General features: G+C 37.3%; 1 protein-coding gene across 1 annotated transcript in view; it reads left to right on the plus strand.

Moving 5' to 3' along the window:
* LOC306856020 (guanine nucleotide exchange factor subunit RIC1-like) overlaps positions 1 to 15,160 on the plus strand; it is a 38,042-nt gene that overhangs the window by 675 nt on the left and 22,207 nt on the right. The window contains exon 2 of the mRNA XM_079394980.1: positions 6,975 to 7,082. Within this exon, the coding sequence (XP_079251106.1) occupies positions 6,975 to 7,082 (108 nt within the window). The remainder of the gene's footprint in view (positions 1 to 6,974; positions 7,083 to 15,160) is intronic.

A 15,160-nucleotide genomic window follows, 5' to 3' on the forward strand; every position in this document is an offset into this window, starting at 1 on the left:
ATGTGAAGTGCTGTGGTTTAGTGGTTGAGCATCAGTGCTTACTCGGAGTCTCCAGGTTCAAATCCCACAAGGGCTGATTCGGGTGGAAACCATTTTAGTCCATGATGCATTCATTCCTGAACTTCACATCTGGTTTTCAAAATCAAAAACTGCCCCAATGTCAGCATTTAGGGTCTAATGTCGGTGCTGTGGTTTAGTGGTTACAGTTCTGTGGTGATAGCCAGGTTCGAACCTCATAATGATCTTATTTTGTTTAGTTTAAAGTCATACGTTTGAACTAATTGAATCTTAAACAGTTAGTCATATTTAATCCATATTTAATTAAATTTAATTTTTTGACATTATACTGCTTTAAAGCCATTTGAAATATTAGTATTTAAACAATCAGATAATAAATGAAGTGTATGTGCTGTTTGTTATCGACAGCAGGTTTGGATGTTGTTGATCAGTGGGTCAAAGTACAGAAACTCCCCCAGTTTTCCAGAGTTCACAGCATCTCTTTGAGGTTTCAGTTTCAGTTTAACTCGTCTTGTTGACTTGAACATTTGAGAGTCTCACCTGTGTGAGGTGATGTTTGATGTTAGAGACTCGCACCTGTGTGTCTCCAGCGGTGCTGGTGTGGAAACACTGTCCTGATGGTTTATATGAGCGTTCAAAGGCACCAGGAGATTCAGGAGACGAGAACATCAGTTTGTTGCAAAGAGCAAACTAGGACTGCAAATGCTTGCATGAATGTGCCTACTTTTGCTTAATTTTCACATGTAGAGTGAGATCTCAGCGTCATGCAGGAGTGTGAACTGTGGTCTCTGATGGCACAGAATGAGAGTCCAAACAGCTGATAAAAACATCACAATAATCCACAGCACTCCAGTCCATCAGTTAACATCTGGAGAAGACAAAACCTGAAACAAACCCAGCATTAGAAGACTTTTTTTTTCAGTCCATAATTATGAGTCCATAATAATGCATCCTCCAGTGAAAAAGTGCATCTCCCGTCATCTCTCACATCAAAATCCAGCCACATATTTGTTTAGCTTGATCTGTGCAGATCTCTCTCCTGATTCAGACCAGAACACTTTTCCACTGAAGGAAGCGTTATTATGGATTATGGACTCGTATTGTAGTTAAAAACATCTTGATGGTCATCATATCAGTATTTTATTTCCCGAGTTGTGTTGTGGTAAAAATAGCATCAGTGCAACCTTTTTATGTCATCAGAATAATGGCACCCCCATAATCCAAAATATGTATAAAACCATGTGATTTTTAAAAAATAACTTAAATCTTTGAGTTTTCTACTACATTTTCAGTAAGAGATATCATTTACTTTATATTAAGCCATACAAGTCTTAATACCCAGGGATCCCTTTAATATCAATTACATGTTTTACATTACATTTAGTTATTTAGCAGATGCTTTTATGCAAAGCGACTTACAAATGAGGACAATAGAAGCAATCAAAACCAACAACATGCAAGTGCTATAACAAGTCTCAGTTAGCCTAACGCAGTGCACATAGCAAGGTGTTTTTTTTTTTTTTTTAGAAAACGAGTAGATGGAATATAGATAGAAAGCTAGAGTTAGTTTTTCAAGAAAGCTAGCAGTTAGAGAATAAATATGCAGTTGATAGAGGGTCAAGTGTGTGTTTGTTTTGTTTTTAATAAAGACGACGGATTGATAAGATTTAGGATAGAGAGTGCTAGAGTCAAATATAGATGGAAGAGGGAACGGTTAATGAAAAAGTCAGTGGAAGTGATTTTGAGCCTCTGGGATGGCACAATAATGCAGCATTCACTTGCAGAACGCAAGCTGCTGGAGGATCATGAGTCTGAAGAACTGAATTAAGGTAAAGGGGTGCAGAGCCAGTGGTGGTTTTGTTTTATTATGTAGAGTTAATGTAACTTATGCAGAAATAATTTTTTACAATGTATGTCCACTGTTACATGACCTCAAGTGCCTCGTATTCTTCGTGCATTAGTTGTTTTCATCATATTTTCATACAGTGCTGATTGTTTTGTGTTCAGTTCATGGGTAAATCAGTTTTACAGTCTGTACATTCGTGCACAGACAGATTTGACTGATAATCTCTCGTGAGGTCAGACTTTTTGCTGCTCGCATACAGTCAGTCTGTCTGGGAAAATACTTCCAGGTGATCCTTTATACTTCCTGTCCAACAAGAAGTGACCCCCCATGTACTTTCTGCAATTTAATGCCAGGCTGTTCTGTAGTGAGTGTGTAGAGCGTCTCAGACGATCCGAGGGAAAAAGAAAGGAATGTGTTTGAAGTGTGTGTGTGTGTGTGAAGGTGGAGTTACGCAGCTGGAGAGGAAGAGTTTCTTTTACGACACACACACACACACACACACACACAGTCGTCAGAAGTGCTGAGATCATGCATATCAAAGCGTCTGGTCTTGACACGTCTGTGCATATGCGCACACACACACACACACACACACACTCATCTCAGAGCATCTTTATCACTGAACTGACACCTGCTTTTATTCCTGTGATCTGCTGCTGTTCTTCCTGTTACTGTGAGATCACATTTAACATCACACACATCTGTTTGTCACTAACAACGAGATTTCAAGGGATCGTTCAGCCAAATAAAAAAATCATCGTCATCATTTGCTCTTTTATTTTGTTCCAAATCTGACTTTCTTTCTTTTGTGAAACATAGAAGATATTTTGAAGAACTTTGGAAACTAAACGACACTGAACCCCACTGACTTTCATTACATGAGCAAAAAACACAGCAGAAAGAACCAAACTCGTAGAGGTTTGAATGAGATGAGAGAGAGATGACCGAATGAGCATTTTTGGGTGAACTATCCCTTTAAGGAAGTCAGTAGAGTTGACATTACTATTTTCATAATTTTCAGTATTTTGGCTAATTTGTTTATAAACAAGATTTTCACAGATGTTTCCTTTGCTATATTTCTCAATTGGAAGTAGTTTTGGATAAACCCATCTGCTGAATGAGTAAATGTAAATCAGTACATCAGGGCACAATTTTTACAAGTAAATGTTTATATGTATATGGTTTATGTCTTATTGGAAACATCACTGTTGCAGTACTCTTTAGTGAGTCTAGTGTTGTGAAGTGTGATAAAGTATCATGTAGAGGTGTGTGACACTGACCAAAAATTATAGCTCTGCTTTCTGGGATTTTGTTGATAACAATTAGGCAATATTTTGCTGTTCGGAGACACACGGTGATTTTGTCGCAGCTTTGTTTGGAACTATTTTCATAGGCAAAACAGACTATATTGACAGTATTGTGTAAAATAAAACTTGATTTTTTTGAGCTGTTCATTAAAATTAATATTACATAAATACTACAAGGAAATATGTGGCCGTTTGTGTGTGAATTTAAGATGAACTGCGATTTTGAAAAAAGTTGCATTTAGGAACATTTTGTTGTGCATATGAACATTTTGTAAATTGTTCAGTGTTCATATGTATAATCTTTGATTCTAGGTTTGTAAACGAGGCCTCAGGATTTGAGATCTATAAATAAGCATATTTCAGACTGAGGAGACTCGCACTTATTACACAACAGCAGTAGTGAAACGATTCCTCCGTGTGTGTGTTGTGTGTGTAACACTGTGAGATCATATATCATCTGTTCTGTGTAGGAAACTGTAAGGTGAGGCCATAAGTGAACAATAACCATAATAATAACCTTTACATCTGTGTGTGACGTTCAGATAGTTTGTTAAAATCACTGTACATCAATCATTGTGGTGATTTTACAGCATTGGTCTGTTTGTTTGAGCAGCAACACATGTCTACTGACTCGACCAATCATGTGAGTGTGGGGCGGGGCTATCTGTATGCCTGACCAATGACAGACAGAGTGTTTGTAAAACCTGTTTGGAAACAGTCATTATTGATGTTTTTGAGGTTATTTTTTCCCATTTTTGAGTTCCTGAATGCTTCAGTTTGTCTTTTAGTTGTATGTCTGCACATTTACAAATGACTGACCTAAAATATCAGGTAGTGGCTTTTAGTGATCATCTGTGCTGTCTCGATCCACTCGTTCCCTGTGATGTGAACCATTCAGGTCCTAATATAGGCCTCAATCAGCTCACCATTTACTGCTTTGTGTTGTTGGAGTAATCAGTGTAACTGTTACCATGTTTTTACCATGGTTAAGGGAGTTTTAAGCGTCTGCTTGTGATCTGATGGTGATGTGACATCTGCAGAGTTGAGCTCATTTGTCTGATGAGCTGCTGGGTCGAGTAATTAACTTAAAAATAGATCATTTAATGTGCCGTGACACTGAATGTAGGTGATTTATTTGAGAGATGTGCTCACATGTACGTGACAGCAAAAACACACGTACACGGATGAGAAAGATGATGATGATGATGTTGATGAAGAGAGCAGGATAGTGATGCTCTTTTTGTTTTGTTACAGTAAATCAATCACGCAGATAATTGGCAACATGAGGTCAGCGAAGGATCGATTCAGATGTTTCGTTGTGACTGACACACATCTGTTCTTTTGTTTTTGTGGTTTTATGTCATTCAAGGCAGCAAAGATGCTGAATTTAGGCAAGAAACTGAAGATAAAACCATTGCTATGTACATATTTAGATTTTGGTCTATTTTGCTTTCACAGCATGTCTTTTTTTTTTTTTTTTTTTCATACTAATGGAAAGAAAACATCCAAAAACACACATTTAAGTGTTTATTCTATTGCACTGTATCTATTTATGTCTGAAGAGTTCAATTCCAGTCCATATGTTTGAAGATTTTATTTTTCCTCATACACCAAACTTTGCTGTTTTATTCCTCTCTATATTGTGAAGGTTAATGCATATTTTTATTTTTATTCATTCATATCATTCACACTGAGTTATACAACATTTTACTCCTAAAAACATGGTGAACATTTATGCATTTAGCAGACGCTTTTATACAAAGCGACTTACATTGCATTCAAGTTACAGTTTTTTTTATTTCATCAGCTCTTGCTTTCTCGGGGAATCGAACCCATGACCGTGGCGTTGCTAGCGCCATGCTCTACTATTTGAGCTATATAGAAAGCTCATGGTTTGTTTTCTGTCTGTTGACAGTATTTTCTGATTTATGGAGTGATTAAAAAGAAATCCAAATCTCCTCTGGAAATACCTTTAGCTCTAATGACAAGAAAATCAAACTAGAGTTTTGAACCTTGCATTATTCAATGTTTAGATTTATGTTCTAGAAATGTATGCAAATTGCAACATATTTAATTAGATAATGACTCATTTGCCTATTAAACATAGCATAACATTACAGAAAACTGTGGGAAATATGGTGATATTGATGTAATCTTTTATCCTATACCCCTCCAGTGTCCTGCCTTAAAGAAATGTGCAGCTCATATTCTTTCTAAAGTTTTTGAGCTAGTCATCACAAGTGTTTCCCCCAGACAGTTTGTCAAGGTTAGTCAGTGAGTGATCACACTAGACTAAATATTGAAGTGTTACGACTTGTTCACACCACGAGTCGGACTTGTAATCCAAAGGTTGTGGGTTCGAGTCTCGGGCCGGCAGGGATTGTAGGTGGGGGGGTGAATGTCCAGCGCTCTCTCCACCCTCAATACCACGACTGAGGTGCCCTTGAGCAAGACACCGAACCCCCAACTGCTCCCCGGGCGCCACAGCATAAATGCTGCCCACTGCTCCGGTGTGTGTGTGTGTGTGTGTGTGTGTGTGTGTGTGTGTGTGTGTTCACGGTGTGTGAACCCTAGTAAATATCTCAGTTGATGTGTTTTATAATGCAACTGTGGGAATAGAATCAGGAAGTGATTTTGTCTGTACAAACGGTCCAATACTAAAAGCGGCTGTCAGTCATATCAGCCGCTGTGAATGTGGCCGTTGATCGCCGCTCGTTCCTCTCGTGTGGAATCTGAAGCCTGTCTGACCTTTCGTGACCCCTGAACAAAACGCAGGCTTTCACGAGGAACGTCCTTCTCACACACACACGCTGAAGGTAAACGCAGTGTGATTCTGTGACGTTAGTGTTAGATTTTCATGAGTTTTACACACACGTGTGTGTTGAGGTTTCCAGCTCCCCTTTGGCTGAATGAAACCAGCACTTTGCTTCCATTTTTGGGTGTTTTTCTTTGTGGCCAAGCGCTGTTCTCATCCGCACACCCGTCTCTTTCCTCCTGATGTGTTTTCCTGCTGCTCTTCATTTCACTGGGAGAATGTTCTGCCTTTCTGTTGATCTGAAAAATAAAGACAGAAATGCACGTTGAATGACATTAAACCTATTTTATTATTAGTTTTATTTCAGCGTCTTATTAAAGGAATATTCTGGGTTATTCTCAACATTATTGTATGTAATCATCAGCATGCCAGATTCTTTCATACATATGCAGTGAACATTAAACTAAAATGACTTGAATTAGTAGTAGCTTCATTCTAAACGAATGCACTAATCTAGTGTTTACTGCAGCTGAGAGTTAGTTCCTCTGTCATGTGTACTGTTCATGACACTTTCACTTCTGTGCTTTTTTGTGATTCAGTTTCAAACTGAACTAGGAGTTCGGTTTTTATATTTAATGAAAATGTAGTTGCTGTTTGTTTTTTTTTATAAAGCTGTGAGGGTGTTTCTAAGTGGTTGCTAAGGTATTATGAGAGGTTTATAGCTATTGCAATGCAGTTACTAGGGTGTTCTGGATGTGCTTAGGCTGTTGCTAAGCAGTTGTTAAGGTGTTGCAAGTGTTATTTGAAATATTTAGTTCAGCTGTTTTCTGGTCCAGAAGGTGAAAATGTTGCATCTGATCACTTAGTAAGCACACGTGATCTGAGCAATCATTGAAGCGCTGCAGGACCACACACACACACACACACTCAGCACAAGTTTCAGCACATCACTGTCAGCACTAGTACTAGTGATGATTGGCTCGGTACAAAACTAAACCACACTGACTCAAATGAATGTGTAATTCTCACTCTCTCTGTCTGTCTGTAGCCCAGCGTGTTGATCGTCAGTTATATCGAGTCTGGGAAAGCGGCTGCACAGTTCGGCTTCTATCAGCAGGTGGAATGGAAGCCCGACGACTCCATGATCGCAGTGGCGGTGAGTAAAACACATCTGTCTCTCCTGTGAGTGCACTTTGAGGAGGTGAATCGTCTGTCTGTTATGTAGTGAGAACTTACCACATCATAATATCATCGTCCAGCAGGTGCAACTACGATGTCAAACTGTTGCTATGCAGTTGCTAGGGTGTTCAGAGTGTGTTTAGGCTGTTGCTATGCAGTTGCTAGGGTGTTCAGAGTGTGTTTAGGCTGTTGCTATGCAGTTGCTAGGGTGTTCAGAGTGTGTTTAGGCTGTTGCTATACAGTTCCTAGGGTGTTCAGAATGTGTTTAGGCTGTTGCTATGCAGTTGCTAGGGTGTTCAGAGTGTGTTTGGGCTGTTGCTATGCAGTTGCTAGGGTGTTCAGAGTGTGTTTAGGCTGTTGCTATGCAGTTGCTAGGGTGTTCAGAGTGTGTTTAGGCTGTTGCTATACAGTTCCTAGGGTGTTCAGAATGTGTTTAGGCTGTTGCTATGCAGTTGCTAGGGTGTTCAGAGTGTGTTTAGGCTGTTGCTATGCAGTTGCTAGGGTGTTCTAAGCATTTTGGGCTGTTGCTATGCAGTTGCTAGGGTGTTCAGAGTGTGTTTAGGCTGTTGCTATACAGTTCCTAGGGTGTTCAGAATGTGTTTAGGCTGTTGCTATGCAGTTGCTAGGGTGTTCAGAGTGTGTTTAGGCTGTTGCTATGCAGTTGCTAGGGTGTTCTAAGCATTTTGGGCTGTTGCTATGCAGTTACTAGGGTATTCTGAGTGTTTTAGGCTGTTGCTTTGCAGTTTCTTTCTAGGGTGATGTGAATGACTTAAGGTCTCTGCACACTGCTTCCAAAACTTTCGTCGGTCAAAAAAAATTCGGATCAGGTTCGATTTTCTGCGTTTTTGCATCCGTAACGTGTTTTGATGGGAAAGGATGGAGAATACTGAAAAACTCATGCGAAAATTTCAGACTCTGTGTGCAATGGCCTTTAGTCCCATAGTTTTGCACACCTCTAGTCTTGTGTGTGTAGATTGATGGATGGATGTCACCACATTTCCCTGAATGTTCTCCGTGCTGACAGTTCCTCTATCGTTTTGCAGAACAGCGTTTATCTCAGCGCTAACAGCCCTAGCGAGTCGCCCACATCAGCGGTATTTTAAGGCATTATGGGTGAAGTTAGGCGGCATAATTACTCCAGTCACACATGTCCTTCACAGAGGAGACAACTGTTTAAATGTTAATGTGCGTTTGAGCAGTCGCGCGTCCATCACTGCGTACAGTGAACAAAACAAACGCTGCGGTTTCTCTTTTGTTTGGCTGATGAATGCTGTCATTCTGCTGTGTGAATGCAGACAGACAGACAGAGATGAGCAGAGAGTCTTCACTCGCTCACATCTGTCAGTCGCACTCATACAGCGTTCATTCTCTAACAGTACAATACTGTGCTTAGATTAGATGTTCTGGATCATCACAGCATCCTCTACAATCTGGAAGCCCTTTCTTGATTTGGCTGATTAACCCTTTCCACCATCTGGACAGTTTATGTAGAAATTTGCTTGTGCTTGGTGCATTTACATTTTTGTTTATCCTTTTGTACATTAAAATGTTTTAAATAAACTATTTGATTATTTATTATATTTTATTTTAGATTTGTATATTCCCTTCATTTTTATTATTACCTACCCCTTTATCAAAAACTAATTTGTTTGTTTGATTATTTAATTATTTTTTTAATTTATTGTATTTTTTTCTTTATTGTAATTTATTGTATTTTAGTTGGTCTTAAACTGATTATTTGATTCTTTGTTGTTTTTATTTTATTAAAAATAGTTTAGTGGTAATTAATTTATTGTAATTTCTTGTATTTAATTAATACATTTAATTATTTGTTTTAGTCATGTTGTAAATTATTAATGTTTTCTATTTTTAATTTCCTCCCATTTTTTTATTATTATTATTACTACATTATTATTACATATTTTTTATTTTTAATTATTGTAATTTATGTAGAATAAATAAATACATTTTAGTATGTAAATAAACTGATTATTTCATTTTTACATGGTCTCTGTTTATACTTTCCTCTTATTTACATTTTTATTTTTTAATTTATGGTAATTAATTTTAATTATATATTTTTTAGTTTTTGCACACCCTGTTATGAAAAGCATTTTCTGCCAATTTTAAATAAATCAATTTAATTATAAAAATTAAAATAATTAAATTTTTAATCTGGTTTTCATTTTTATATTTAAATTGATTTATTTAAAATTGGCAGAAAATGCACTTCCATACCATGTGCATATATTTCATAAAAAAACAAAAAAACATAACTTGGTCTATAAGGGGCCGTTTCTAACGCTCTTTTACTATGTTTTTAAATATTTGAATGCACACACATGTAAGAGAGCTGTTTCTGGCCATTGTCTCGCCGTTTCTTTGTTTTTCAGCATCTTGCGTGGGGTTGGGTACCGGTATCTGTAATTCGGTACCGGTACCCAACAGTATGTATCTTCGGTACTTTACTATCTGTGTAACAACAAAAACATTTATTTCAGTCCAAATCTCTCAATTTCAACATTTTGAACAATAGTTAATTTCTTCCAGAAATTCTTTTTATTTTTTTTCTGATAATCAAATGAAGGCATGAAACATAAATTTATTTTTAATCAAATGAAAATGAAACCCTTTTATTTCTTAGCAAACAGAGGTCTACTGTTAAAATTAATATATGGTAGAAAAATTGTGTGATATTCCCTTAAAGTTTTAATAATTGTATTTTCTATAATTAATGTGGTTGTAATTATTTTTATTATTTAATTGCTTTATTTAAATTTGTCAGAAAATGGAATGCATCAAGACCTACATTATACTGTACAAAAGTTATACAAGAGTAAGATATTTGTTGCATGTTAAACCGCTCTTATTTTGACAGGTTGCCGTGTAGTTTCTGTGTATACAGTATATGATATGATGCTAGTTTTCTCAAATGAAACGTAAAATTCTCATGAAGTGACTCTCACAGCCTGTAAGTTTGTGTTTATGTGGTGAGATGCAGAGGCCGAAAATCACCGAGTTCACGTGTGCTTCAGTGTTTGTGTAGTAAACAAAACCGCATCTCCCCCATTCATATATACTGAGGCTAACGGAACATGCAGGATTCATATTATTTTTGCGTTTTAATATTCATATACACTAGTTCATATCACGATTTGAATTAAGTGACAGACCTTCTTTTATTCATGCAAAAATGTATGAGTTCCGTTGCTTTCCGTGCTATAGAGTAAATGATATGAATGGACCAGCGTTTTCACGGAAATCATATGACCCTAGAAATGTAAACACACTTCAGAACATTTCGGTTTGCCCTGTGTGTTGTGTTTTAAAGAGTTGCAGGGGTGACATCATGTCACAGGGTCTCTCTCTCTCTCGCATGCGCCCAAATGCATTCTCAACTACTGAAATTTGGCACCGAATGATTTAATGTGACTCGGTAATGTGGTCCGTACCCTTAAAAGTACAGAGTTCGGTACCCGACCCTAATCTTACGCCATAAGCAGCACATTTAAGATGCTGTGTCCATTTAGAAGTACTTTTCAGTATGTGTCCTGAAGCTGTGTTTCCATCGGTGTTGTTGTTTGGGTCTGGTTCTGTCCCTCAAATGGGGTCAGAATGGTCACGTGTGTTCAGACACCAGATCTCTGTGTTTCCACTGCCGGACGTCACAGCGGTGCAGAATTACAGCACGACTACAGGCTTGATTTCACAGCGTCTGAATCAACAGCCAGTGTTTAGTCTTGATAGCAGTGGGTTTGGGTCGTCAGGGAAGGACAGATGACGGTTCATGCAGGTTTAATTAGTCGACTGACAGGCTTTGATTCTCCATCCTGCTGCTTCATTTACACGAGTCACTGATGAAGATGACATTAACACGGATCTGCCCGCTTCTAAATGTTACGAATATAAATCACGCTCACAGTACAGCCTCAGCGGACTAGACATTTAAATATTCATTGTGCATTACAATAATAGAGGTGCTGTTTGTAGTTATTGTTCAAAAGAAGTTTCAATCACTGATTTTGTTATCCAGGGTAATCAATACTCCAGAATATTCCAGAGAGAAGTGCTCTGATTTCCTCTGTTTATACTGTAAATGAGAGCACGGAGGATCATGGGATATGTGTTTACAAATGATTCTGAAGCTGTTTTTCCTTTTTATCAAGAGCCTGTTCCAGATCACTTTTCATGGAATATTAAAAGATAATAGAAGGAAACTGCACAAAGAAATTATCCTTTTAAATTTTTGACACTTAATCATGTTTTCAAAGTTTTCTATGAAGAAAATATAAAATAAATCAAAATGATTTTTTTTTTTTTTTTTTTACTTTTTCCATGTTTGTCATGGAAATGTCACAAGGTGAAATCCCAATGGTCCCAAATATTATGCAATTATATTAAGTAAAAAGTATATTTAAATTTTTTATTTATTAATATAAATAAATTAATAAGGCTTCCATTATAATATCCTATATAATATAATAATGTAATACAATTTTCAATATTAAGTATGTGCAGTGTATATTTTATATAAATAAAATAGTATTTATTTTTTCATTTTTGTTAATGTGAACTGTGACCTGGCAACATGTTCTTCTATCTGAATGGACAGACAGACGTGTGCTGTAGCCAGTGTTTTATCAGTGAAGTTGTAGATGAAGGGGTACAAACAGTTTCTAAAATCTGATGCTCCACACAGAGAACGTGAGTCTGTGAGTCTCAGAGGATTCTCTCTCTTTGTGCTTTAATCTTTCGCTGGTGTTTCGTGAAAATCTCTTCTCAGTACAGACGTTTACAGAGAGCGAAGGGTGGGATGTTTAGTCTGTTCTCCGACACACCAGACGCCTCCACACAGCCTGTGAGCTTCTGCCGCTCCGCGCTGCACGTGGCTGATCGATGGAGCATCATGGGTAATACTGGCGGCGCTGTGTCCAAAATGTTCCCAGGAGTTCAGTGATTGGCTGGAGCCTCAGTGAACTTCATTCGCCTCAGAAAAACGTCCCACGAACAGAGCTGTGTGGGCTGCAAGTGATAAAACCTGCATGAAGATTCCCACAATCCTAAAAATAATCGATGGCTTTCTCAACACCTGCAGCGTCTTCATCTGCTGTCCAGTCTAGTCCCTATCTCTTCTGATACTGTGTTATTGCTGTTTTGGGCTGCAGAATTTGGCCAAACTTTTATGAATGCATGTCATTATGGTGATAATAACCTTTTTGTATAATAATAACATTTATGTATATGTTTTTTATTATTTGTAAAATATAATTTTATAATATATTTTATATGTATAATATTATTATTATTATTATTATTATTATTATTTACTAAATAAATATAAAAAGCACAAAATAAAATAAAACTGTATTAAAGACATATATTATAGAAAAAATATAATAATATAAGAAAACATTTGTTTTACATTATAATACTAATATATTTGGCTTTTAGTGTTGGTTTGTTTGTTTGTTTGTTTGTCAGGGGGCTTGACAATTTGGCCAGACATTTGTGACTATATATCAGTATGACTATAATAATAATTATAAATATTAATTAATACTAATACAATTAAATGGTAATAAAATATTACTAAATAAAAAAATACAAAAAAAAAACAATAAAAAGAAATATATAAAAATAAAACATTACTTTTGTAATATTTCAGTGTATTTAAGATGCTAGATTTATTTTGTATTACAACTGTATAATTACAATACTAATATTTATGTCTGTAATTTGTATGGAAATATAATTGTTTGTTTTTGCTGTCTTCTATCTAGTGATCGACCGATATTGGTTTTTTGATGCCGATGCTGATATCTTGGAAAGCAGGGAGGCCAATATAAAGCGGATATAATTTTATTTAGCTACAGCACACAGTGAAAATGACATGAATATGATAAATGCATAAAGCGCAGCATAATTTGAAATCACAAATCGCGCGTCTCCAGTAAAGCTGAACTCTCCTTCTGTCCGTCACGCAGGATACACATGCACACTTCTCAAGATCTCAACTAGATTCCACTAAGTCTGGAAGGTTTGGGAAATTAAATGTTCATTAGCCATTCAAAGATTTGTTTAAATGATATAAATGTGTATTTGCTGAATGCTGACGCAAACGAGAAAGTATTATAATGTTAGCCTTTCTATTACTAATAATATAAAAGCAATCGTTATAAAACTTTTTGTATACGTTTTAATCCCTTTGTTTTATCTGATTATTAGACAGACTTCTATCCTTTATTAGACAGAGCTGTTAACGATGACAGCAAACAGGGAGAATGTGAGAGCCGTGCTCTCAGCGCCATCAAAATAAAAGTCCATCGAACGCATCGGCCAAACAGAAGAACTTATCGGCCGATGCAGATATTTGAAAAAATGCCAGATATCGGTCTATATATCGGTCGACCGCTACTTCTATCTTCTAGTCCAGCCTGTGTCTGTGCTGAGACTGTTACTGATTTCAGACTGGTTTTGAGCTGAAGTTTAGTTCAGTATCAGTTGGATCTGATAAGTTTTGTTGTGGTTGCTGTGCAGAACATTGATTGGCTCCGTCTCGTCTCATGTCAGGACTTTGTTTGGTTCCTGCAGGCGAATGAGGGGCCGCTGTGATGACAATCTCACCTGATGACACACTTTAATCAAACCCTGTCTGTTTCTGCTCTGCATTATTTCCAGAGTGTTATTTTTGGGACTGAAACCCTCGACACATGCATGTGAAATGTGTCTGACATCGGACACGGATCCAGTTTAACAGCACGGCTGAGATGCATTCGTGTCTGTGTTTGTGCATTTATGGATGTGTTTTGGACTCTTTTGTCAGATTGGAGTTTGTTTGTATGCAAGGAACACAAAAGATCAGCAGAGAGGAAGTCAGAAATATGCAGCGGTTGGTGTGCGTCTCAAATCTGAGCTGGTTTGTTGTTACCACATCAACATCCTGAGAACGGCTGACTGCAGCGTTTTTAATGTTTTGACGCTTTTATCTTCCTGTCTGTATGTAAATGTGCGAAGCGCTCAACCTGATGCCTTCCTAAAACCACAAACACTTTGATTATTCAAATGTGACCGTTTAAGTGCAGCTTAATTGTTTTAATTATTATAGCTTGTTTTTGTTATATGAAACCACTGCCATGTACAGCTTGTCTATTATCCTGTGTGTATGTAACGGATCAGATCCGCTGCTGGTCCGGTTCACTCCTGCAATCATCCTTCAGCAAACAAGCGGTTCAGGACACACAAAGAGACGCAGTTAATGACAGCGTTGTGTAGAAACACTGCAGACTGCAATTTTATTCGTTTTATTGTTTTTAGTTTTTCATTTCAGTTATTAATTGTATTATTCAGCTTGAACTTCTATCTGCTGCTGAAGCTAAATGATGGTGTTTAAGGAACGCATCACTTCCTCTTCTACACTTCAGGAGAAGAGAAGAGCGTTGAGCTCAGCGCTTTCTTCAGACGCATCGCCGCGTTTGAGGGGGGTTCTGGGAGTTTTGGCTGCGTCTCACTCCAGCTGTGGAAAACAATCCGTCCCAAGCCCTGAACTCTACAGGAAGTTCATCCGTCTCTCTCTCGCTCTGCTTCCACATTCTTCCCTGCGTCTCCTTCCAGTGTTTCCATCATCTGTGCTGCCAGAAGCTCTCGCTCGCCGCCTTTTGAACCTCTCAGTCTTTCCACGTGTGTCTGAAGTATTTTGAGTCCTGTGTCTGCAACATTCAGACCATCGGCACATTTAGAAAAATACGGGAGAAGAAAAAAGAAAGAAAAAGAGACCAGCTTTTCTTAAGTTGTCTCAAGAAAACAAGTCTACATATTTGCGCTATGGTCTTTTCTGTTCAGCAAGGCTGCATTTATTTGATCAAAAATGCAGTAAAATTATGAAATATTTAAAACAAATATAAAAAATTTAAAACAGCTGTTTTCTATATGAATAAACTCATTTATTTCTGATGCGCAGCTGTATTTCCAGCATCATTACTCCAGTCTTCAGTGTCACATGATCTTCAGAAATCATAATAATATACTGATTTACTGATCAACAAACATTTCTGATTA

Source organism: Barbus barbus (genome assembly GCF_936440315.1).
Source record: "Barbus barbus genome assembly, chromosome: 36".
Classification (NCBI taxonomy): domain Eukaryota; kingdom Metazoa; phylum Chordata; class Actinopteri; order Cypriniformes; family Cyprinidae; genus Barbus; species Barbus barbus.